Source organism: Notamacropus eugenii, chromosome 4 (assembly GCF_028372415.1).
Source record: "Notamacropus eugenii isolate mMacEug1 chromosome 4, mMacEug1.pri_v2, whole genome shotgun sequence".
Classification (NCBI taxonomy): domain Eukaryota; kingdom Metazoa; phylum Chordata; class Mammalia; order Diprotodontia; family Macropodidae; genus Notamacropus; species Notamacropus eugenii.
In genome coordinates, this window is record NC_092875.1 from 700,909 (window position 1) to 727,249 (window position 26,341).

The 26,341-nt window shown below is 44.8% G+C and overlaps 1 protein-coding gene across 1 annotated transcript in view; it reads right to left on the reverse strand.

The window, feature by feature from the left end:
* Nucleotides 1-1,824: 1,824 nt before the first annotated feature.
* LOC140498791 (uncharacterized) overlaps nucleotides 1,825-26,341 on the reverse strand; it is a 59,147-nt gene continuing 34,630 nt past the window's right edge. Inside the window, 4 exon segments of the mRNA XM_072599578.1 lie at nucleotides 1,825-1,934; nucleotides 1,937-2,831; nucleotides 2,833-3,554; nucleotides 3,557-4,023. Of these exon segments, the coding sequence (XP_072455679.1) occupies nucleotides 1,825-1,934; nucleotides 1,937-2,831; nucleotides 2,833-3,554; nucleotides 3,557-4,023 (2,194 nt within the window).

Consider the following 26,341-nt stretch of genomic DNA (forward strand, 5'->3'; position numbering starts at 1 on the left):
GAGAAATGCCTTCTTTTAAAGTTGTTTGATGTTAATTTCCTGGTTCCATTCATTTCACTTCCCCCTAGTTCATACAAATTTATCATGTTCATTATTCCTTATGGTGCAATAATATTCCATTTAATTCATATACCACAATTTGGTAATTTCCCAGTTGGTAGACACCTGCTTCAATTACAACTCTTTGCTACAACAAAAAATGCTGATATAAATAATTTTATACATAGAGGCTCTCTATATCTCTGATCTTTTGGGGGTATATGCCTAGAAGTGGTAAGACTGGATCAACAGTTTAGTAAGTTTTTAACTCATTTCAAATTGCTTTCTAAAACAGTCAGATCAATTCCTAGTTCCCCCAATAATACATCAGTATGTTTTACTTAGCTTATCAAATAATGTACATTTCTCATCTAACGCTTTTGTCTTTATTCATTACATTAAGTTTCCTATCCATGTCTTCTCTATAGTAGGAATTTTTTATTCATAGGAAGATCTATAGGGCAGCTAGCTGGCACAGTGGATAGAGCACTGGGTTTGGAATCTAGGAGATTCATCTTCCTGAGTTAAAATTTGGCCTCAGACACTTAGTAGTTGTGTGGCCTTGGACAAGTCACTTAACGCTGTTTGCTTTTGCTCTTCATCTTTTCAAGAAAAATGAGCTGGAGAAGGAAATGGCAAACCACTCCAGGATCTTTACCAAGAAAACCCAAATAGAATCACAAAGAGTTGGACACAACTGAAGCAGATGAACAAGATCTGTGCTGTGAAGGGCTTTCATTAAAAGCAAGTTTTTCTCTCGAGTATAGATGGGTTATGAGTAAGGCATTTGGAGGAAAAAACCTTCCCTCAGTAGTTATTAAGTTTCTCTCCAATGTGAACTCTTCTGTTAAGTAAAATATTCTCAGTTGAGAGGACTTCTCATAATCATTAGGTTCCTCTCTAGTAACAATTATCTGGCATAAAATAAGGCATGTGCTCTGAAGGAAAAACTGCTGATGCTCATTACATTCATAAAGTTTCAGTCTAGCATGAAACGTTTGCTGTTGAATAAACTACAGCGCAGCCTTGAGAACTTTCCCACGCTCATATTGTCTTTCTAACGTGAATTCTTTGGAGAGAAAATTCTCTGTTCTAGCAGACAGCACTTTCGCATTCAATGAATTCGGGTTTCTCTTCAGTATAAGTTACCTGGTGTACATTAAAGTTTCTTCTTTTATCAAAAACCTGAAGACATTCATTATTGTAAGGTTTTTTCCCCAAGGCAAATTCTCTGGTATAAAGTAAATTTTAAGCTTAGGCAAAAGGCCTTTCCATAATCATTACACGTGTAAGATAGCACCATTATCAATTCTTAAAAGGCAAATGTGGCATTACAGAAAGAGCTTGTCTCAAAGTCAGAAAGTCTTGACTGCAAGTATCACTGCTAATATATACTTATGTTAAGCTGAGGACATCACTTGGTTTTCCCAAGTAACTCTCTAAGGTTAAAATTTGCAGAGAAGGCACAAAGGCTAATTTGATAGTTTCCTCATCTGGTAGTTTTCAGTATCAATGAAGCAACAGGTTCAGTCTGTACGTCTATCGCCTATGAGTTTTCTAATACACATTAAGATTCTCTCTCCAGCAGCCCTTTCCACATTTATCACATTTTAAAGAATTTCCCCTAACATAAACAATATGCTAAGTTGTCAGCTCAGATGGGATGCCTACTCACCTTTAACATATTTAAAAAGTTTATCTCCAGAATGAATTGGCAGATGTCAGAGAGAAGCTCTGGGCTCTGAAAAGTCTTCCCACATTTATACAGTATCTTTCACGTAGGAGTTAGTCTGATGCTTGAATAAGATTTGAACTGTAGTCAAATTCCTTTACACGTTCATTAGGCTTCCCTCCAGTATGAATTATCTGATGTGCAATAAGATGTGGCTTCTGGCGAAGAACTTCCCACATTCATTACATTTATAAGGCTTTTCTCCAAGATGAATTCTCCGATGGAGAATAAATTGTGAGGTCATTCTGAATGCCTTTCCACATTCCTTACAGTCATAAGGCTTCTCTCCAGTATGACTTCGCTGATGTGCAGTAAGATGTGCAGTCTGGCAGAATAATTTCCCGCATTCATTACACTTATAAGGTTTCTCTCCAGTGTGAATTCTCTGATGGAGACTAAGTTCTGCATTTCAGCAGAAAGTCTTCCCACATTCATGACATTCATATCATGTTTCTCTATTGTGAATCTTCCGATGTAGAGTAAGACTTCTGCTCCGGACCAAGACTTTCCCACACTCAATGCATTCATAAGATTTCTCTCCTTCAGAATGAATTCTCTGATGTTGAGTAAGGTCTGAGCTCTGGCAGAAAGCCTTTTCACTTTTGTTACATTTATATGGTTTCTCTCCAGTATGAATTCTCTGATGTGAATTAAGATGAGCATTTTGTCAGAAGAACTTCCCACATTCATTACACTTATATGGTTTTTCACCAAGATGAATTCTCCGATGGAGAATAAGTTGTGAGCTCATTCTGAATGTCTTTCTACATTCCTTACAGTCATAAGGCTTCTCTCCAGTATGACTTCGCTGATGTGCAGTAAGATGTGCAGTCTGGTGGAATAATTTTCTGCATTCATTATACTTATAAGGTTTCTCTCCAGTGTGAATTCTCTGATGGAGACTAAGTTCTGTGCTTCAGCAGAAAGCCTTCCCACATCTGCTACATTCATATGGAGTCTCCCTAGTATGACTCTTGTGATGAAGAGTAAGACTTCTCCTTAGGACAAAGACCTTCCCACACTCACTGCATTCATAAGATTTCTCTCCTCCAGAATGGAATTCTCTGATGTTGAATAAGATCTGAGCTCTGGCAGAAGGCCTTTTCACATTTGTTATGCTTATATGATTTCTCTCTAGTATGAATTCTCTGATGTACTTCAAGGTTTGTCTTCTGACTAAAGATGATCCCACAGTCATTACATTTATAAGGTTTTTCTCCAAGATGAATTCTCTGATGCATATTAAGTCATGAGCTCAACTGGAATGTCTTTCCACATTCCTTATGTTCATAAGGCTTCCTGCCAGTATGATTTCTCTGATGTGCAGCAAAATGTGAACTCTTGTGAAAGAACTTCCCACATTCATTACATTTATAAAGTTTCTCTCCTCTGTGAGTTTTCTGGTGGAGAATAAGTTCTGTGCTTTGACAGGAAGCCTTCCCATAGTCATCTGGTATCCCTCCAGTATGAATCTTCTGATGAAGAACAAGACTTCTACCCTGGACAAAAGCCTTCCCACATTCACTACTTTCATAAGGTTTCTCTCCAGTATGAATACTCTGATGCTGACTAAGGTCTAAGCTCTGGTGGAAGGCCTTTTCATAATTATTACATTCGTATGGTTTCTGTCCAGTATGAATTCTCTGATGTATCTTAAGGTTTGTTTTCTGACTAAAGACCTTCCTGCATCCATTACATTTGTAAGGTTTTTCTCCAAGATGAATTCTCTGATGTATAGTAAGTTGTGAGCTCAGTTGGAAAGCTTTCCCACATTCATTACATTGTGAGGTTTATCTCCAATGTGAATTGACTGATGTTCAGTAAGCTTTGCTCTCTGATGGAAGACCTTTCCACATTGATTACACACATGTGACTTTTCTCCACTATGAACTCTCTGATGTTGAGTAAGGTGTGAACTCTGGTGGAAGGCTTTCCCACATTCATTACATTCAAAAGGTTTCTCTCCCATGTGAATTCTCCAGTGGAGAATAAGGTTTGTGCTCTGGCTAAAGGCCTTCCCACATGCATTACATTCATAAGGTTTCTCTCCAGTGTGACTTCTCTGATGTGCACTAAGGTGTGCACTTTGGTAGAAGAATTTCCCACATTCTTTACATTCATATGGTTTCTCTCTTGTGTGAATTTTCTGATGGAGAATAAGATTTCTGCTTCTGTGGAAGATTTTCCCACATTCATTACACTTATAAGGTTTTTCTCCAGTATGAATTCTCTGATGTTGAATAAGCTCTGAGCTCTGAAAAAAGACCCTGCCACATTCACTACATTCATGAGGTTTCTCTCCAGAATGTATTCTACCATTTTCAGGAGGATCTGAATTGTAACTTAAGAAGTAATTAAGTTCATTATGCTTAAAAATAATCTAATTTTTGGAGGAAGTTTTATTATCGTATTGGTTTAAGTCTGAACATGGGCTTAAGTTTTTCCTATAAATATCACATTCACAGAAGCTTCCCATGCTTACATTCAATGGTGGAAAATATGATATAAAGGATCTTTCATTTTTATTATATTCACTGCCTCTCACTTCATCAGGAGGCTTATTTTGAATCATTTTTGATAGCTGGAAAAGTTTTTCCTTGCTTCTCTACTGTCTTTCTGAACTGGCATCAAATTTACAGGCTTCTTTCAACCTGAAGACATAGGCACTGTCCCTTAGAAATCTTTCCTGGGATGAGTCTTCCAAAGAGAGGCCTAGCTTTAGAGATGACGCCTTGATTTCAGGCCTAGTCATCCAATCTGAAAGAAACAAAACATATGAATATCCTCTCTTCTGTTTCTTCCATCAATTTTAGTACACTTGAAATGAAAAAAAGATCCACCAGTAATGTTTATATTGGGAAAAGACTTCTGAAGAAACTGTACCGCAAAGTTTCAGAAGCTTCTTACATGTGGATGTGTTCATACATATGGATATAAATTATTTATTAACATTATTTAGGGGAAGGGAAGCAAGTTATTTTACTATACAATGAAGAAACTGAGTATCAGAATAATTTAATGACGCCTCAAATCATTAAATGTTGCAAAATAAGGCTTGAACAGTCTTTTGACTTCGAGTCCAATTCTCTTGCATCTATACCATGGGGTCTGGAGTATTTCTAATTTTGTTAATTTCTAAAGGGCTGAATAGGGAAAAGCAGTGGGAAGCTAGATGGAAGCCACTCGGAGCTCAATATAAATAATAAGTATGTCAGTTTTTATGGCTGTCCAACATCAGATGGAATCGAGGGTCAATGGAGACCTGAATGATAGTCTAACGTCCAGCTCCCTCATTTTAAAGAGAAAACAAGTGAGATTAAGATCCTAATTTGCTTAAGATCATAGCATTAATTAGCAGCAGTACTCAGTCTTGACCTTCTAACTTTCTTGTGGTCGTTTCACCACACTAGAAATATAGTAATTTATGAGATATTGAGTTTTAACACAGAGAAGATAAAAAATGACACCCAAACAGTTTATGATCCCCAGCACTGCAAGTAGGCAGATAGGTGGCACAGTGGATTGAAGGTTGGCCTGAAATCACAAAGATGTGAGTTCTATTCTGGCTTCAGGTATTTACTGGCTACATGACTACAGATAAGTCACTTAGCTTCTCTTTACCTCAATTTCCTCAACAGTAAAATGGGCATAATAATATCACCTACACCACAAAGCTATTGTGAGAATCAAGTTATTTGTGAAGCACTTTGTATGGTGCCTGGCATACAGTAGTATAATAAGAAATATTTTTTTCTTAATCCTTCCAATTTTGTATCCAATTTCCCAAACTCTACCTAATCCCCTCTTCTGTCCAAGTGGTCTGTGGCATATTCCTACAACCATATTACTTCTGTTGCTTCTTTTGATCCTTAATGAAATTTTCTCATCCCTTTCTCCTCATATTCTTTATTTTCCTCACATGATTATATGTTCTCAAAATAGAATACTATTGTACCATCCTTTCTTTTGACTCTATTTTCCTCCCATTAAGGAAGAGACAGCTGTATGGACCTGCATTCAGGTCAGGTGTAGTTCCACCTACTGCCCCATCACTGAGCTGTATTTAGATACACTAGTTTACCGGGTGATTATAAAGAGAAAGTGGTAATTCTGAGGGAGAGGGGTGGTAAATGAATTGTGGGGTACATGGAAAACACAAGAATCATTTTCATTTTTATTTCTTCTAGCAATAAAATCACAAACAAAAAATTAAACAGAAACATCATTTACAAAAACCAAAAAATATTGAGGAATTGAACTACCCAGAAATATACAAGTGACTCTACCTGACAAATATAAAACAATCATGACTAAAATAAGGCCTCAAAAATTTAGAGGGGCCCTTTTAAAGTCTACAGATGATACAAATCAAAAGGGTATAAAAGACAGTACTCCAAAAATATATTACTTAATGCAACAGCAAGAAGTTTCCCCACAGAACTAAACAAAATCAAGAAATTCCTATGTGAAAACAATGAAACAGGAAGAGTAACAGGCAAATCAAAAAAAATCCCACAAATGAAGTTAATATTGTACTCCAGACTTTAGAAGATACAAGGGATTCTGATCTAAATAATCTGGGGCTTGGCATAAAAATGGAAAAACAAATTTCATATTCCACTGAAGGAGACGTGTAAAAAAGCACAAATACAGGCCAGGGCATTCAAGAGGCAGAGATCAAGAAGAGAGAGCTTTCTAGGTATGGGAGACAGGAGATGAAGTTTCATGTGTCGTGGTGCTGCCTCACAGTGTGTGTGGAAGATGGAAGATGACGACTCCAGGGGACACTGGAGAATGAAGAGCTTTCAATCCAAGCACAGAATCTTCTCTTTCGGCGAGGAGGTCTTAGGGAGCTAAGGAAGCCTGAGAGCCTACAATGTGTCGCAGAAATGAAGGGTCAGAACCCAATTTGGGATGGGTGACCAGATCAAAGGAGAGGTGATCGTTGATCCTTCAGGAAGTCAGAACCAATGACTAATTGAACAAAAGAATGTCTTTGTGATCTAGGAAGACTTTCTTTTCAAGGAGATGCCCACATGATGACTCATTGGATAATGCAAAACCATCCCTGAAAACGGCATGTACATCCTTCATTGTTTCTGAAATTGACCTTGTCTTGTCATTACGAAGCAGGTGATACCAACTACATGTCCAGCCCCCAGGCGGCTTCAGGCAGACCACCTAAATGAGGACAGAAGGGGACAGCCAGGGCCTTCTTTAAACTTGATATACAGGGAAAGGGCAAGTTCGGGAAGACTGAAGAACAAGTGTCCTAAGCCCACCGGGGTGGAGCTGAGAACAAGCAGCCTCTAGGCACCCTCAGTGTGTGTACCTAGGCTTTGCACACCCTCTGAACCTACACGTGAGAAGATCAAAGAGAAGGGAAAGGATCCATGTACACAGATATGTGTTACAGCTCTCTTTTGGTGGCAAAAAGCTGGAAACTGGGCAGGTGGCCCCCAGCTGGGAAACGGCTGAAAACAGGGATGGAACATGAACATGGAAGAATATGCTGTTATCCCAAACATGAAGAGAGAATTCCAAAGAAACCTGGGAACTGGAAACCTGGGGCCTGGAGACCAGGTGAGGGGAGGAGGGGGAGGCTGCAACCACCTGGCCACCAGCCTTGGGGGGGAGCAGCAACACCAGGCCCTTCAGCAGCCCCAGGCGCATGCGCGGGGGGGCCCACTTCTGCCTAAAGTCTCCCCGCCCCCTCTCATGCCCAGCATCCCCAGGCACAGACTCAAAGGAGGAGGCGATTGTAGGAGCTGGCGGGCTGAGCTGCCTTCTGGGAAATGTAGTTCGCAGGGGCCGTTTGTGCACGCGCTCTGTCTTGCTCGCCCCTCCCCCGCTTCTGACCTCAGCTGAAGCTCCAGACAGCGCTCAGGGCACAGGGGAGAGGGAGGGGGAAGGAAGCGGGGACTCTCACCCCCCACTCCAGGCAGAGTTCCCTGCTCCTTCTGGTCCCCTCCCACCCCCGTGAGGGCCTCCCTCCAGGCCTCCTGGTGTCTCAGCCCCCTTGTCTAGTTGCTGTCCTTGGTCTTCAAAGAGGACCCCAATGACATCACCAGGATAAAGTGAAATTTCAGTGCCCACTGTGGCTGATCAGACCGATACGAGCTCGGATGCTCTACCACAGGGTGGGCACAGATAGTGCGTGGGAATATTTGGGGGGATATCCCAGATTTGCACATCCTGCGTTTCCTTTGTGCTGTCTCAATTCTGGTTTGCTCACAGAGCACAGCTCCCTTTCTGATGTGGGCACGCCATGCTGAGTGGTCCTGTGCCAAGGTCTCCCATGTTGCACAATCAGATCCAAAGTTCTTGAGAGAGACCTTGAGACTGTCCTTGTATCGTTTCTTCTGGCCACCATGTGATCGCCTGCCCCATGGGAGTTCTCCATAAAATAGTCTTTTTGGCAAATGCACATTTTGCATTAGAACAAGGTGGCCAGCCCTTTGGAGCTGCGCTCTCTGAATCATAGTTCGAATGCTTGGCAGTTCAGCTCGAGCAAGGACTTCAGTGTCTGGTACCTTATTCTGCCAGGTGATCCTCAGAATCTTCCTAAGACAGTTCCAGTGGAAGCGATTCAGTTTCCTGGCATGGCGCTGGTGGACTGTCCATGTTTCTCAGGCATACAACAATGACGTCAGCACAACGGCTCTACAGACCTTCAGTTTGGTAGTCAGTCTAATACCTCTTCTCTCCCAAACTTTTCTTTGAAGCCTCCCAAACACTGAGCCAGCTCTGGCAATGCGTGCATCAACCTCATTGTCATTGTGTACCTCCCTGGAAAGTACAGTACCAAGGTAAGTGAATTTATCCACAGCTTTCAAAACTCAGCTCCCTACTCACCTGCCCAGGGAGCAGGCCAAGCACCAGGGATGCAGAGGGGCAAGTAGAAGCAGGAAACTTGGAGGGCCAGAAGTCCTGCCCAAACCCTGCCCTCAGGTGGCTGCCCATGTGCCTGAGCCAAGAAGAGGGAAGAGGCTGAAAGGAACTGGGACCTGGTCCTGGATTGGAATCCCCCCACAGGCTAGGCTGGGGGAGAGGGTCATTTCCATGGGCCTCAGTTACCCCATCTGTAAAATGGGGACTGAGATTCTCCTGCTGGCCCCTAGCAGCCCTTTTTATCTTAAGCAAGCCCTGCCATCCCTGCCCTTGGGCACAGCTGAAAAAGTCCTTTAGTTATCCTCACCATCATCACCACCTCCCCCATCATTATAACCATCATCACCACCATTATCACCATCATCACCATCACCATCATCATCACCATTCCCATCCCCATCATCCCCACTGTTACCATCATCACCACTACCACTGCCTCTTCAACAACAAACAGTTTAACAGAGCATTTTTGCGATACCATGAGGATACTTGAGGGCATCAGAGCCTCAACCTCCTCTATGCCATGTTGGGCTCAACCTTGGAGCAAGGTGGGTAAACAAATGGGAGGGTGCCATGGAATCAATCAGGCAGGTCAGTCCACCCCACTTGGAGTGAGTGATAAGTTGCCCTGGTACCTTAGGGAGGTGAGAAAGAATCTTTATTAACCAAATCATGATAGAATTTAGATCACATATGGAAAAAGTCTGGGACAATCAAGAGTGAGTGAGGGGAAGTGTTCCAATTGGCTTAGAAAACACAGATGCTGTCTACAGATAATATCTAAAATAGAAGACCATGTCAGAACCCTGCACATTCTAGAGTCTGGAGCAAGTGCAAGCCCAAGAGAGCATTCTAACAAAACCCCTGATAAGAAACCATTTGGGCCATGATAGGAGAGCTCTGGAGCTCTATCCTCACCTCACCTCCCCCCTTGGCTGGAGAAGGACCTTGGGAGCTTTGATGGATCTGTGGGATTTTGGACTGTCTCTCTTCCCATCAGCACTCAACACCATCCCTCAAGGCAGCAACAGCTGGCCACAGCTGACTATGTCAGGAACCAAGAACAGATTGGATACAGTGTGGGAAGGCAGATTCATGGCTCCCCAAGGAGAAGCTACAATATGCCTAAGGGACATTTCTTGAGCTTCTCACAAAGGGGAGAAAAGTGACTTGCACCAGCTAGGAGTTGGGAGCTACGCTTTTGACACATGTGCTCTCTAACCTTGAGACCTCTGGTGTGAAAATGTCTCAGACTTTTTGGGGATGAGGAAAGCCAATTGGTACCCACTATTTTCACTATACACCTTAGTAAATTTGTTTTTGAATTGTTTCAGTTGTGTCCAATTCTTCATGACCTCATTTGGAGTTTTCTTGGCCAAGGCACTGGAGTGGTTTGTCATTTCCTTCTCGAGATCATTTTACACAGAGGCAAACAGGGTGAAGTTGATGAGGGCTGGAAGGAGGAAGTGAGACTGCCACAAAGACTTGAGCATCAGAGGCAGGTCATCTGGAATGAATTCACAGACTCAAGCATTCTTGCGGTCAAGGTAAAGATTTATTATGCTTTTCAGCAGGCAAGAGTTCTTAGAGAGCCTACAACCTTAGAGGGGTACAGGTAAAGTTTATATACAATAAAACATGTGCCAAATTTGCTAACTAGGTGATTCAGGGCAGGATTAGGGAATGATTAAGGAGTGATTAGTTCTTAAAGGAACATGCACTTTAGTATCTACTGCACAGGTATTTTGCCTAGAATTCATCAGGAAATAGCCCAAGGGGAGGTGGCACTACCTGGCGGTGTGGTTTTAGGCCTGAGCCATCACTAAGTCAACTAGTGGTCAGGACCGACTAAGAAATGCCAGGTTGCTCTCATCAATGTCTTATTAGACAAGATAAATGTGAGGGAGCATACAGATGTCTAAGTCTGGGATACATATGATTGGTCAGTGAATTGTAAGTGTCGTTATGACCCATCACACAGTCCATTCTGCCAGAACACAACTGGTTCAGATTAATAAATTCTTTAGGTGTAGCTGGCAGCTGTAGCAGGAAAAGAGATAAAAGTGTTGCTGGGGCAGGCTAGGTCCTTGGGTTGGGGAGAGACTGCATGGGATAGTGTTTTGAGGCTAGGGAGAAATGTGATTTTTAGAAAGAAATGTGATTTTAGGATTGGAGTCCAAGCACTAACACCCAAGCATCCCATCAAAGTGACTTGCCCAAGGTCATTCACTTAGCTTCTGAGACTAGATTTGAACTCAGGTCTTCCTGATTCCAGGCCCAGTGCTCTATCCACTATGCCACCTAGTTGCCACACTTTAGTAAATACTGCTTTCTAAAAACCTGAATCTAGCTGGCTAAATGGTTTTTAACTGATAATCATGGCAGAAAGCACACCCATGGGTGTGTCCTGTGTGCTGTTCAGAGCCCCTTAGGACTGGCCTCAAAGGTCTGAGGGGACAAAGGAGCTGAGTCTTGAAGATCCACTTCATCAAATCCCCAAGTCAGATGATAGGACCAAACACCCATCAGAAGGGACTTAGGTCCATAGCATACATTGCATTGAGTTCAGCTAGCCCAGTCCATTACAGGAAATCCCTGGGCCCTGCTTACACTACATAAAGTGACTTGCACCAGGTCTCCTAGCTGGTGTCAAGAGGGAAAATTCAAATATAGCCCTTTCTGAGTCCAAGCCCCGTACTGTCTCTGCTATCCCATATTACTGGTAGGCTACATCCGTGTGTGTGTGAGGGGGCACCTGGGGACCAGACAGCTGTGGTACAAATGTTCCCTTGGATCTCTGGCCCTGGTATTGTGGGCATTCCAGCCTATGTCACTACACACATCTACATCACATCTCTTGTGTGCTTATTCCTGCCTTCCCAGAAGGGAGCTCGCCTAGGAGACCAGGGTGATTGTGAATGTCTCTCAGTGGGCAGAAAGTGCCAGGAAGCCATACAGTATCCATATAGTGTCCAGTCCCCATCACTCAGACTCACTGTGGGCTGCCAATTGCCCCTCTTGCTCAGACATTCCTTTGCTCAACTTCTTTCTATTAACTTGTTTCTAATGTGTGGCAGCCTGCTCATGCCCACCACACCTTCCCGTTGCCCACCGTAGTACATTAAAAATATAACAATGGCACAAGAAATTTGACCTGTGTAACTTAATATCCTAGCTGTGAGAAGCACGTTGATCACAACCTGTACATGACTCAGATAAAGTTTTCATAAATGTTAGTGCTGAAAGAGCCAGTGGGCCTTACCATCTCTTTCTATCCGTGATATTCAAAGAAGGGAAAGGATTTGTCCAGGGTTAGGGTCAGAAGCAGAGAAAGAACCTCATGGGCTCTTTCCTGTCCCTCACCCAACTTCTCACAGAAATGATTTTACTAATATTTAAGGTTTTCAAGCAAGCTGAGAAGGCAATGTTGATTTTTTTTTAAAAAGTAGCCAGAGAACCGAGGGCAAAGAAGGCAGTCAGCTAGCAGACAGGAGGGTCAATATTGACTCTCATACTGACAAGCTGGGCAACTCCTCTGAACCTCAGGCTCCTCATCTGTAGAATGTAATGTCTGTGCTCCCTACCTTAAAAGGGAAAAAAGGAGCTTCCAAAATCTGGAAAGTGCCATGAAAAATGTGTGGTGATTATTTACAAGAGAAGATTTCTTCCTATAGTGGATTATCTTCTTCATGGTACACTCTTAAAGGGTGGGGGGGTGGGAATTCCCTTAAAGCACTGGGCTAGATGACACCCTCAAAGGGGGCATGCCAGCCTCAGCTCAGCCAAGGCTGTTTGCTTGTCACCTGCACCAGACATCTCCTGATGCCTTTATCCACTTACTCATTTAACCACTTCTGGGAAGGGGTTTCACCACTAGCACTGGCAATGTTTCAGAGGAGAAAATGGCTCCACCAACTGACAATGAAAACAGCTTTTGGGCTCATTAGCAACTGGACAGTTCAGAGAGTGGTTTGGGTGGAATCATGAGGTCTAAAGTCAAAGTGTAAGGAGCAAATGAGAGGAGAGAAAATGGAGACAATTATTGTACACTACCTTTGAGAAGTTGAGCTATAAGGGGCAGAAGAGATACAGGATGATAGTAGGTGCGGGAGGATCAAGTGGGGATTTTTTGAGGATTAGGGAGACATGGGCATGTCTGTAGGAAATGAATCAGAAGAGGGAGAGATTTGAAACAAGGGAGAGTGGGGATGACAGAGGGGGAGCAATGGGATGGAATGAGATCACTTGTGCAGGTGGAGCAGTTGGCCTTGGTAAAGAGTGAGGCCATCTCTTCAAGAAAGACAAGGGTGAAGGAAGAGATACTGGCCAAAACATCTGGATGATACGAGGAAGCCAGGAAAATAGAGAACTCTTGGCAAATGGCTTCATTTCCCCCCATAAAATACGAGGCAAGGTTCTCAGTTGAGGATGTGTGGGAAGAGGGTACAGAGTGCCCCACCGAGCTTACAGCAAGGATGGGGAACCTGTGGCCTCAAAGCCGTATGTCACCTTCCAGGTCCTTGGGGATGGCCTTTTGACCAAGTCCAGGTTTTACAGAACAAATCCTTTTATGAGTTGTTCTGTGACTTTGGGATTCAACCAAAGGGCCACACTTGAGGACCTACAGGGCCACATGTGGTCTCAAAGCTGCAGGTTCCCCACCCCTGTCTTGCACCTTAATCCTTACCACATACTCTTCAATCCAATGATACTGGCCTGCTGGCTGTTCCCAAACAAGACCCTTTGCCTCCAGACATTTCCCCTCTGGGCATTTTCCTGGCTGTCCTGATGCCTGGAACCCTCTCCTTTCTTAACTCTGCCAACTGATTTCCCTGGCTTCCATTGAGTCCCAACTACAATCTGTTTTCTACAAGATGCATTTGCCAACTTCTTGATTGTGGTGCCTCCTCATGTGCAAATTTGGAGTATCCACCCCAAATATTCCCATGGACTCTCTGTGCCCAGCCTGTGGTAGAGCATTCCAAGCTCCTATTGGTCTGATCAGCCACCGTCGGACACACTGAAAATTCACTTTATCATAGTGATATCATTTTGGTCCTCTTCGAAAACAGACAACCAACCGTTTCCTCTTTTCTGGGATGTCTATTGATTTGTTTGCTTGCTGCTTCCCTCCTGAAAGCAGGGATTGTGTGTGGACTCTGTGTACCTCCAGGTCTCAGCATAGTGGCTGGCATATGCTTAGGTGATGAATCAATGCTTGCTAACGTACTGGTTCAGACCATTTACTGTGTTACATTCAATTAGACACTCTCAAAAGTCAAGTAATAAGCAATTCAAGTTCAGTCTCGTGCGTAATCTTTTCTCTTCCTTGTTTGCTGAAATGTTCGTTTTTTCTGATGATTCTTAAGCAAAGAAAATGTAATTAAGGAAATGTTTACAAACTTAGAAAAAAGGATGGCACTGACATCACAATTTGGGAGTACAGAGAATTTTTCATTCTGTCATGAAACCGATGGAACTGTAGGAAACAAAAGAGAAGGAGTTGAAATTTCTCTTTAAAAGACAATCTGTCCAACAAAAGCAAAGGAAAGAAACTGACAGGGAAAGTAATTTGTCCTGGAAATATTTCTACTAATAATCAGACATTCGTAGTCTACAAGTAGGCAGCAGCAGAAGCAGCTTCCCTAAATGTGAATTGAAGGGCAGTTTCCAAAAGAAGAAACACCAATTGTCAATAAATCAGTGAAAAGCTATTCCAAAATTCTAGCAGCGATCGAGGTCCGAATGAAAACAGCCATTTAATGATCGATCAGGTAAAAATGAACAAAAGAAAGGCTGGTCCGGCTGTGGAGAATCAGACAAGCTGGAATTGGGCCATTTCTTTAGAAAGCAACATGGCTGTGTCCAAGGAGAGCTAAGAAATGGTATTCCCTTTGACTCAGTAATTGTACTTCTAGGACTGTTGCTGAAAGGAAATCGGCTCCTCTCGGATACTTCTATCCCACCCCCTTCCCCCACCCTAGTCCCGCCCCCCTAAAGCCCCCACTAAATACTCTCCACCACTTCCCCAGGGCCCTATGGAATGCCTGTTCCATAGGTAACAAGACTCCTCCCATTCTAACTTGCTTCCTCTCTTGCTCCTCCATCTTGCAGCAATCACTGAACCCCAGCTTCCCCCATTCCCTGATTCTGCTCATCCACTTTGGCTACTCCATCACAGTGGGCCTGGATCACAGATGTCAGAAGCAGAAGTGCTCCCGGATCTTCATTTAGGTGTTTACATCAAGTCTCAACTTGGAAACAAACAAAACAAACTACTGGATCTTATTCATTTTTTCCAACTTCTGATCTCTAAGTCATTGGTTTGGGGAGTTACAGTGACATCAAAAAAGCGTCAACAAATATTTTGAAAAGAACAGTGGCACAAGTGCCAATGCTAAGAATAATCAGAGACTCTTAAGGAATCCCAAGGCCACAAGAGGGTTTGGTTTTAGTTATATTTGGGGAAAAGGGGCGGGGGGCTGCAAAGAGGAATAGGGCCCAGTACTGAACAAGCTTTCATTGTGTGGCACACAGTGTGGCAGGCCCTGAGGATCAAGGACAAGAGCAGACACGCTCTACCTTTGAGAAGCTCATGGTCTAGCCAAGGTTAGCCATGCTCACCGTACAGGGAGTTAGGGCTGATTTGAGGTGAACATCAACAGGAAAGGCTTAATGGAGACAGTGGCACTTGGATGGAGTCTTACAGGAACAATGGATTTTTGAGCACAGAACTGAGGAAGAAAGGCATTCCAGGCAGAGGGGGCAGGAGGCAGGGGATGGAGGCTTATGTAGGAGAATAGCAAGAAGGACCGTTTGGCTAGACTGCAGTGTGCAGAGAGAAAAGGAAATCCTAATCAAAACTGGAGACAGGTTATAAAGGATTTTAAATGTCAAAGTGATGGGGTGCTTGTGCTTGAACTCCAATTCCAAGATCACATAGAAATTTCTCCCTAGTTTCAAAACACTATCCCTGACAGTTTTCTCCCCAACCTAAGGACACTATGCCTAGCAATAACTCATGAGTGGGTCCCAGTAAAACAAACTGTCTTTCCCCATCACAAGAACAAGTTGAGCTCTGAAGAAATTCTCTCGAAAAAACAGGACTATCATGTAACCACAGAATTATCATGTATTGATTCCCAAAGTTATGATATTCATTCCAAAGATCCTCAAAGCTATCTTGTTACAGGTGTAACAGATCAAAAACACACCCCTGAGGAAACCCTTCCCATGGTTTCCAGTAGTGAATGAAGCCTGTTACAAAGTGAAATGAGCCATACTAGGAGAACATTGTACACAGTAACAGCAAATATATAATGATAATCAACTGTGAAAGACTTATCCATTCAGATCAGTATGATCCATCACAATTCCCAAGGACTCAGGATGAAAAAATACTATCCACTTCAAGAGAGAGAGCTGATAGATTCTCTGTGCAACTGATGCATCATTTTTGTTTCTTTTTTTTCAACAAGGCTGACATGGAAATATGTTTCGCATATTTGCTTACTTTTTCAGTGGGTGGAGGGAGGAAGAAATACAGAAAGGAAAATTACAATAAATTACCATAAAACCATTTAAATAGAGATGGGAGATCTGCTATAAGGTCATATTTCTGGAAGAAGTCTTTGAGATCATTTAATTCATCACCTCATTTTACAGTTTAAAAACCAAAGCCCAAGTAGCTGAAGTGATTTGTTTACCTAAGGCTGCCCTGGCATTAAGGGGCATAGTCAGCATTCAAATCCAGGTCCCTAGCCTTGAAACCAAGCACGCTTCCCATTATACCTTGCTAACTCTGGTGAAGGCAGAACTGACAAGTTTTTACAACTGATTGCAGGTAGAGCCTGGGGGGGAAGGGATGACTCTATTTGTAAATCTGTGTGACTGGATGGATATGCTCTCAATAGAAATGAAGAATTTAGAGATATGAGCAGGTTTAGGGTGGAAGAAGATAAGTTCCATTTTAGACAATGTAATATAGTACCCAATGTTAGGTCTTAGAGACTAGGACCCTCACCATTGACCCCACCACCACCACCACCACCAAGGGAGTCCTCATTTCCAGACCCCTGGTCATAAACCATATTCAGCTCTGGGACATTTTGCCACCATACAAAGGAATCAGGTTCTACTTTTCAGCTTCATTTATCGTTGGATCTCCCAGGAAAATTACTTAAGCTCAGTTTTTGAGAAGAGGAGAGAGGTTTGCAAGTGCAATTTAAATCAAGTCTAGGGGGTTTATTTTTATTTCATCCACACAAGGAACATTAAACCCCAAAGACTCAAACTTAAATCTGCCATAGTGAGTTCTAACTGTTACTATGTTCTGGGAGGCTAATTCTTATCAAAAGGGGAAACGTTTCTAGGACTAGTGAGTGCTGAATTACATTTTGCTGTCTTCCCCAAGGTCTCTGCCAAGTCAGGTGAGGATTATACTTCCTTTCCCGTCTGTGGCCATCTTCTCTGAGAATAGTGTGATTGTCAGAGTCAGTTCTGACACCATTGCCTCAAGAGCCCAAAACGTTCTGAACTCAAAAACTGCAAGTATGATACGAAATTGATTAAATAATAAACATAAAAAATAAAATTTATTAAATAATAGATGGAAACTGGAACATCTCTGAGTTACTATAATAGGATGCAAGTATGAATAGCTTACAGTTTTAATCTATATTCATGGCCAAATAAATATACTATGGAGTTAACATCCTGTAAAGGTGGAAATGATCGGAACAAGTGATAAGACAAAGATGTAACGTGATAGATGTCTAACTGAAAAGTGAGTGAGATGAGGAGATCGTGAAGACTTTTCATAATAAAAATATGGGGAATAGTGTATTTTCTAAATAAAATTTCTTTTCCATAAGGCATAAGTTTCAGGAATCCAGGGCTTGTGAGCAGTCAGTTGCCTCCTCTCCCCCCCTTGACCCCTCCCTTCTTTCTTTGTGATAGTGCTGTGGACTGTAGCCGAAACTTGGATTACTCGGATCTCCCCTTTTGTTTGTTATACTTTGCCATGTGGACAGTACAAGCTCCCCTTCCCCGCCCCCCCCGCGGCCCACATTTTACCCTAGTTATAGAATTAGGTGATTGCGTGGGGAGAGGCGACTGTCTCCCTGGGTTTGTCTGGTTTTTCGCACTTAGACATAAGCCCGCCTCCCAGACAATGGACGGGTGGGACAGTGGGGAGGTGGGATTCTCTGTGGGAGGGTCCAGGATCGTGCTCCAGGTTCTGAAGCGGCCTCCTTCCATCAGATTAGCCCGGTCTGGTGGGGCGATGCCCCTTTCTACCGAGAATTGTAATAAATCCCTTTCTGTTCTCATCCAGAAGCCTCTTGGTTCATTTACAATTTTGAGGAAGGGTCTTTCATACCCGCACAGCTCTGGTGCCCTGGCCCCCGGGGCAGCTCCTTCCCATTTCCATCGGGGCGGGCGCCCGTCAGGGAATTCTCTCTGACCGTCCCTGAGCTCGGTGGGCAGAATTCCTGCCCGGAGGGGGCAAAATCCCGGAGAAAAAGAGGAACTCGGAGGGAGAGATAAAAGCCCCGAACAAGGGCAGCCAATGCCGGCCGTGGTGGACGCCACGGTGGCTGGACGTGGCAGGCGCAGCCGGAGGTCAGCGCCCGGGTCCGGACGCTCCGTCGGGCTGAGTCTCCCACCAGGCGAGCTTCCGACACTTCGCTGGAAATAAACCCAGCACCAGGACGCTGCTGAGCCGGCCCCGCGGGACTGTCGGGGTGGGGCGACCCCTGGTGGACAAACGTGGCAAGGTTTGAAAAAGAAGCCGGGAAGCTCTCGTGAGGGACTTCGGAAATTCGTCATGGGAAGAGCCGGCTAAACGCATTTAGGGTTAGGGGTTTTAGAAAGATTAAAAGAGAACATGAGTTAATGTTCAGGGCTAGACACGAAGGACCCAGATGCAGAATCCATGCTTGAATTACGTTCTGTTGTCAATGCGTAGTTTAAGAGACCAATAGACAAAGTTATGGAAGGTTATTGGATTTAAAAATTCTGTGTTGTGATTTGTAATTATTATTAGTTATTAAGCCCCCAGATTTTATGCTTGGAAGTCCCTTTTTGTCTTCTGTTTGGGCGAGGAGTTTCTTTAATTAATCTGATTCAAAAGTGTTTTGGGTTTTTTTATCTGGGAAAGTCTTTCCTCCTCAGATATGGGAGTGGCAGGCCATTTTCTATCTTATCAATAATGGAAATTAATGAGATCTAGGACCTAAAATTTGTACTTTGTGTTTAAAGTGTGGAAAAATTGCAGGGATTTCTTTTAGAAGTATCAACTCTGTCCATGTGCTTAAACTACGTGGGCAAAGGGAAAGTTACCCGCCCCCCCCCAATATGATTTCAGGGTTGGAGTGAGACCGGCAGGGCTGATCTGCTGGACTTGGGAAGGGAGGGGAGATGAAAGAGGGCTGTTTAGCTCTTTAAGGGAGTAAAGTAAAAAGAAGAGGAGGGTTAAAATGTTTTTATAAACTCAGGTTTGATATGATTTCAAGTTAAAATCTGTCCTGAAGGAATAATAGGCAGCATCTGAGAATACTCTTCCTATCAGGATCAAGCAGAAAGATATAGTTATTTGGCATTTAGAAATTGCATTGTTAAATGAATGATGAATTCATTTGTGATTTTTAAGCCTGTTCCATCTAAGGATGTATTAAGAAGATTAAAAAGTTCATTTCTGTTGCTAAAAAGGAAGTTTTAACTAAAATTGGTTTTTGTTATGAATAAGGCATGTACAAAAATATGTAAAAGGAAGCTTATGGATAAATGTGAAAAGGCTTTTGGGTTTTAGGTCTTGCAAATTTTTGTCAATTAGGTCCATGAGGGTTTTGTGATAAATAGTAAACTGTTCTTTTATTTATTTATTTATTTTTAACACAGTTTATAGCAGATAAAGCAATTCAAACTTTTGGTCAGGTGATACTTCTTTTTAAAGCATTTACAATACAGATCACAAAATAATTTTTTTTAAACATTAACCAACTGAGATACAAATAATATTTCTGTTGCTAATTCACAAGCTCTTGACCTAATTGTCTCCATAGTATTATTAAGAATTAAAGGACCTTAACTTAATATTGTTGGTCTAAAGTCCTATGCCTAATACCTTAATTTTAGACAACCTTGGATGTTCCCCTACCCATAATCCATAATTGAATAGATCTGGTATTAAGCTTACAAATCTTTTGACTATAGGAAATTGCCACCAATAGTAAGGACATTGCAGGGATAAAATATCTCCCCAACTTCATGTCAGTTCCAGGCAGGATTAGACTATCCACTTGCATTCAGTCAGGCTTAAACTCTGCCAGGTGTCAGTGGGGAAATTGATTCAGGAGAATCCCACCTCAGCCCATGCTGAACAACCGCTCTCCCACCCTTCCCTTGAGATCACCTTATGCAGTTCATACCAGCATCTCATCAGCTTACTGGCATCATGGATTGGTGGCTCAGATCGCCTTTCTTGCTATCCATACCTGGAGTTAGACTCAGAAGAACAGTCACTTAATAGTCCCATAGCATCTAAGAATGGCAAATTCCAATAACCAGGTTTCAAATACAATTATAGTTTCACTTTGGCTAAGGAACATCTTTTAGGCAAGTCTTAAGTGGCTTACATGCCTTTCTATAGATGTTCTAGTTCCTGATTAAATGACAATCATAAAATCAAATTTACCATTAAAACCTTGACTTTTCCATCCATGCCAAATTTTACCCGAGGTTACCTTCCTCTAGGAAATTTAGACTGAAATTCTTTTCTCCAAACTAAAGATGTCATTGATTTATTCTCAGTAATTAATTCAGTCTATTGCTTTAATACTAATTGCTTCTACCTCATTTTGTAACACGTCCAGTTTTCTCCCCATCACTCCCCTCCCCCCGTTTCCTAATACCTTGCATTCTGATTACTCCTTCCCTCCATGTACCCTCCCCTCCATCCCACCCCTCTCCTATCCCCATCTTCTCTTTTTTTCTTGCAGGGCAAGATAAATTTCCATACCCCTATCCCTGTAGTTCTTATTTCCCGATTATATGCAATAAAAATTCTCAACATTTGTCCCGGGTCTGTCCCCGGGACCTTCGAGTGAGAATCTCCCTTCGGTGGGCACCACTTCGGACGTCTCCGGACCTACCCCGGGGGACACGGCGGCAGGCAATAATCAGGCAATGCGCAGGAGGTTCATAGCTTTATTGCATGGAGGAGTCCCCCGAGCAGTTCAGGGCGTTGTCTTATATAGGGAGGTTCTTCCGGGCTGCCATCCTAACCCGCCCCGAGGGCGAGGCCTACCACCCGATTGGATCCAGCCCACCCGACCAATCCCGTGGGCTCACAACTCCTCTATGGGAGCCGTGTCTCCCTCGGATTGGTGGGCTGCCACTCCCGGGGAGGCCCCTATCCGCCCAGGCGCCTAGGACCGACCCCCGTCAACTCCCCCTTTTTGTTTTATTATAAGGACATCCGCCTTTACCTGCTCTAGGACCCTCTTCCAAAGTTTTATCATGCAAGAAATAAGGCAGGGAAGCAGCACACACAAGAGTATTACTATCACAACCATTCCAGCAGCAACCCCAATGGTATGCAGAAATGTGGTAAAATCTAATCTGGAAATCCAGTCAGGAAATGTCCCATGTTGTTTCTCCAAGTCCCTCTTATATATCTCAGTTACATTCCTAATCTGTCTTACAATGTCATCTAGGTGCTCTATATAGACCTCTAGATTTCTGTGGTCCTACAATCGCCGATCGCATCGTCCAGCTCCTGGCTGGCGTTCAGTCTGAGCGCCGTCATGCACAGGGGCCGTGCCAGCCCGACGTGACATGGGAGTCCCTCCAATATGGCGTTTACTCGGAGGAGTGTCGAGATCGCCTGTACAGCATCAGTCAGCGCACTGAGCTCTAGGGCTACCCGCCTGTTAATTTGCTGTTGCAGTGCCCATGCCCGAGCGGACGTTGCCATGAAATCTGACAGGTCGGCAGCCATCATGTGGACCTGCCGCTGCATGGCAGAGATTTCCACCTGCTCTAAAAGGCTAGCCACTAACCCTACCATATCTATGGCGGATATTTCCAAGCCCCTCTTCTCCCTGACCATCACAGCCCTAAGGAAATCAGAGTCGGCAAATGCCTCATCGGACCCAACAGGGAGAAAGGTAACTGGGGGAATGGATAGAAGTATGACAAAGGTGGTATTGGAATGTACATCATTGGGCGTCAAGGTGTTAGAGAGGGTCCCATTGGAGCAGGATACATTGTATTTGCCCCCTGTCTGAGTGATGTTCCCTTCCCTACAGATTAGAAACATATCAGTCCTTTTCAGGGTCTGGACTGCAAGGGAGAAACGATTGCAGTGTCCAGAGACCTGACCCTCGTGGCAGGTAAATCCTTTCTTCATGATGAGGTCCCACCATTGGGAGCGGATGGTGTCATTGTCCGTCAGCGGCCCACTATTGTCTGTCATGTGGGTGATGTTTCCAAAGGCCGCTGCCATTTTCCAGAGATGGCTTTGGATGACTACGCTCCCATTTCTCGCCAGGACGTGGGGCACTGGAGCTGCATAATACGGTCCTGGCGCTCCATCCATGAAGTAGATCTGCTGGGTGTTGTTCCACTGCTGTCCCATTACTGCATGCCCTGTGGAACAAACTTGCATACCAATGAACATATTGGGTGTAGGCACGCAGGGGGGTAGAGGGGAGTAGGGGATCTTTCCACTGGGTAGAAAGCTTCCCGTGGCATTAAGGAGCGATAAGTGGTTGCAAGAGAAGTCCCTAGTAGCAGTAGCATTGCATGCTAGGGTGTTGTTGGTGTTCCGGGTGCTGTTCCACAACCCTTGCATCCCCTTCTTGAAGAGGGGGCGATGCTGAGTGAGACTATGATTCAGCATGTACATATGGATGTAATTCCCCAGACCCAGGGCCCCATGTGGTCCATGTGGGAGCTCCTGTATGGACTCGTTCCGTACCCGGGCACAGGGGGTGATGTTGGCCCCTTTGGTGAGACATATAGGTAACTGTGCCATTGACCAGTGGACCGTCTTATTGAGATCATGACGGCTCTCCGGGTAGCCACCCCCCGATCCTCCCAACACCAGGGCGGCTTCCCCTAGGATGCTCAGCTCAATAGAATCCCCTTCCCAGGCGGCTGGTCGGGCTGCTGGGAAGCCAGGGACGGCAGCCCAATACACCCATGGTGGGTCCTTGTTGCGGGGGAGGGAGCGAAGAGACGCCCCGGCCCCCAGTTGGAGGCTGCATAGCATCCCCACCAGGATTATATACTTATCCATGTTTCTCCTCCTAGTTGTTCTGTTCAGCCGCTTCTTCTTCCTTTTGCGGGGCCTGCGTCGAGCCCTTCGGGGAGTCCTCACACGCTCGGGTCCATTTAAGTGGCAGCCACCTCCGCTGTCCTCCTCCTATATCAAGACACAAGTAACCCTTTCCCCTCACCACTACCTTGTTCGGTCCATGCCACTGTCCTTCTGCGTCCCTCCACCATACTGTGGCGGGGCTTTGTCCCTCATTTGTTATGGCGGGTGGCAGACGGCGGGGCGTTTGCACTGCGTGCATCATGGCTGGTGTGATCTGTTGCTCATTTGCTATTAAGTAATTTCGTGTGAACACGGCGGTTGCTAATTGTGCCGTGGTCAGCCGACCTGCCACTCCCCCTTTTTGTTTTTGAAGGGTGCGCTTCAGGGACTGGTTAGCGCGTTGGACAATGGCTTGCCCCGTGGGGTTATAGGGGAGGCCCGTGACGTGCCGAATGCCGAATTGAAGGCAGAATTGGGCAAATGCGCGGGACGTGTAGGCGGGCCCATTATCTGTCTTTAATGTTTGGGGTGTGCCGTGAGCGGCGAAGCAGAGGAGGCAGTGCGTGATGACATGTTTGGTGGCTTCCCCAGGTTGGAGGGTAGCCATGACAAGGGAGGAGCAAGTATCTACTGTGACATGGATTATGGAGGACTGGAAATGAGTGACATCCATCTGCCATATTTCATTAGGGAAGGTACCCCGAGGGTTGATGGTGGTAAGAGGGGGTGGTGGCCGGAAGGGGACACAGGCACGGCAGCGCTTGACTATTTGCCTAGCCTCCTCTTTAGGTATATTATAGAGGCGTGACAGCATGCGGGCTGGGAGGTGGAAATAATTATGAGCGGCAATGGGGTCAGTATAGAAGACCTGAGATGTCCCTAATAAGGAATCTGCAATGGCATTCCCTTTAAATATAGGTCCGGAGGTGGAAAGATGTGAACGCACATGTAAAACATAAAGGGGATGGGAGCGAGCAAGAAGGGCCTGCTGTACTTGTACAAGTAAGGGGCGGACTGAGGAGGTAGACAGGGAAAGATCCGCTTCGGGAAGGACTGGGAGAAGGTTATGACAATAAAGGCTATCTGTTACTAAATTAAAGGCTTCTTTTGCGCAAATCTGCAAGGCCACAAGAATTGCAAACAACTCATTCTTCTGAGCAGAGGAATAAGGTGTGGTGAGCACCTTAGTGATCTGTTTATCTGGGATGTAAACTGCCGCTTTGCAATGCTTGGTGGCGTCAGTGAAGGCTATAGGTCCCGCTACGGGCTCTGAGACCACCGGGTTTCTCTGCTTTGTTAAGGGAAATTGGTCCCAAGCCCGAAGGGCAGGGGGGAGATCTCCAGCACGAATTTCATGGGAGCACAGGAGGACGGCCCACAATTCAGACGATTGTGCTAACTCGGTTAATATCTCAATGGGGCTGGAGAGCAAAATGACAGGATAGTGGCCAGATAGCTGTCTGCATATAGAGCTGGCCTTAAGCAATAAGAGAGCCTTTTCTTCTAGGGCTATCGGGATACTTTTGGTTTTTCGGTCGGGGTAGACCCACATCAAGGGGCCATGGAACTGGTAAATGACTGCTACTGGCCCAACGGTCTTATTGCCAAGGATGGACAGAAAGAATGGCAATGCTGGGTCACACCGTTCTACCACTGCTGTCTTTACCTCCTCCTGTATTTTTTCTATGAGCTGGAGGGCCTCTGGAGTCCACTTTCTTGGGGAGCCCAAATTAGGTGGGCCCTTGAGAATGTCGTATAGTGGCCTCATCTGTTGGTTTGTAATGGGCACAATGGCGCGTAGCCACTGTATGGCTCCTATGAGTTTCTGGAAATCATTGAGGGTGTTGATCTGGGTGACATCTATTTTTGGGGGTACTCGGGAAATCCCACTACCCTTGATTTGGTGTCCGAGGTATTGATACTCGGAACCAAGTTGAACCTTTTCGGGAGCTACTTGGAGGCCGTGCCTATTTAATGCTTCAGAAACCCGTGCTAGGAGGTCAAGGACATATTTCCTTGTGCTACAGGCCAGTAGAATGTCATCCATATAATGTATTACCACAGCATCGGGACTCTCATCTCGAATGGGTTGGAGAATTTGCGCCACAAATTGCTGACACATCGTGGGGCTGTTGGCCATGCCTTGGGGTAGGACTTTAAACTGGTACCGCTTTGCGGGCTGTTGGAAGTTAGTAGAAGGGACGGAGAAGGCAAAACATTTCCTATCCTTTTTGCATAATGGAATACTATAAAAACAATCCTTAATATCTATCACTGCTATGTGCCAGCCCTTGGGTATCATAGTGGGCGAAGGGAGTCCTGGTTGTAAAGGACCCATGGGTCGCAGTGCCTTATTGACTTGCCGGAGATCAATGAGCATTCTCCATTTGCCTGATTTCCTTTTTATAACAAACACTGGAGAATTCCAGGGGCTAGTGGAAAGCTCGATATGTCCTGCCGCTAATAAATCCTGCACTATTTGATGGAGGGCCTGGATCTTTTCTTGAGTCAGGGGCCACTGATCCACCCATATGGGGTTGGTGCTTTCCCAGTGCAGTGGAATGGGTGTTGGCCCCACAGCGGCCCCTAGGGGTTTTTCGCCTGTCCTGTGAAATCAGTGGTGAGGGTGACGCCCATGCCGCTGAGCAGGTCTCGGCCCCATAGGTTGATGGGGAGTGCTGGCATTCTAAGGGGGCGGAACCGTCCTCGGGCGTCACCAGCGGCCCACTGAAGGTGGCGGGCCGATCTGAGGGCATTCACCGACCCGCCCACCCCGGATATCCCTTGGGCCTCTTGGGTGGTTTCCCAATCTTTCTGCCAATCTCCCGAGGAAATCACCGACACATCAGCTCCGGTGTCGACCAGTCCTCTGAGCCTGACGCCCTCTACCTCCACATCCAGACACATCTTCCCGCGCCCCACTTGCTGGGTCCATGCTACAAAAGGACTCTCTCCCGATGTATCTTTCCACTCTTTATCTAGCCAAGGCAGTGATATTCCCACAGCTATCGGGGTGTTAGTAGGTAGTGGAACTTCATAGGCATGAGGGTTGGTTAGTGCAATAGCAGACTGCCCAGGTTGCAATATCTGAGTATGCACAAGGAATTCCTTGGTTTTGTCTGACCCTATAATTAACCTCTGATGATCCTTTGGGGGGACCTTAATGGTTGTAGTGGTCCATGGCGGGACTGTCTGCCCTGTTACTGCATACAGCTCTACTCTAGGCGGGGTCTGTTGATCGGTCCAGGGGCTCCCTTCCCGCTCTGGGAGCCCCTGCCCCCGTTTCCCTGCCTTTTTTTGCTGTTAGAGCTGCTCGAGCCCCGGCAGTTTTTTGCTATATGGCCGGGTTTACCACA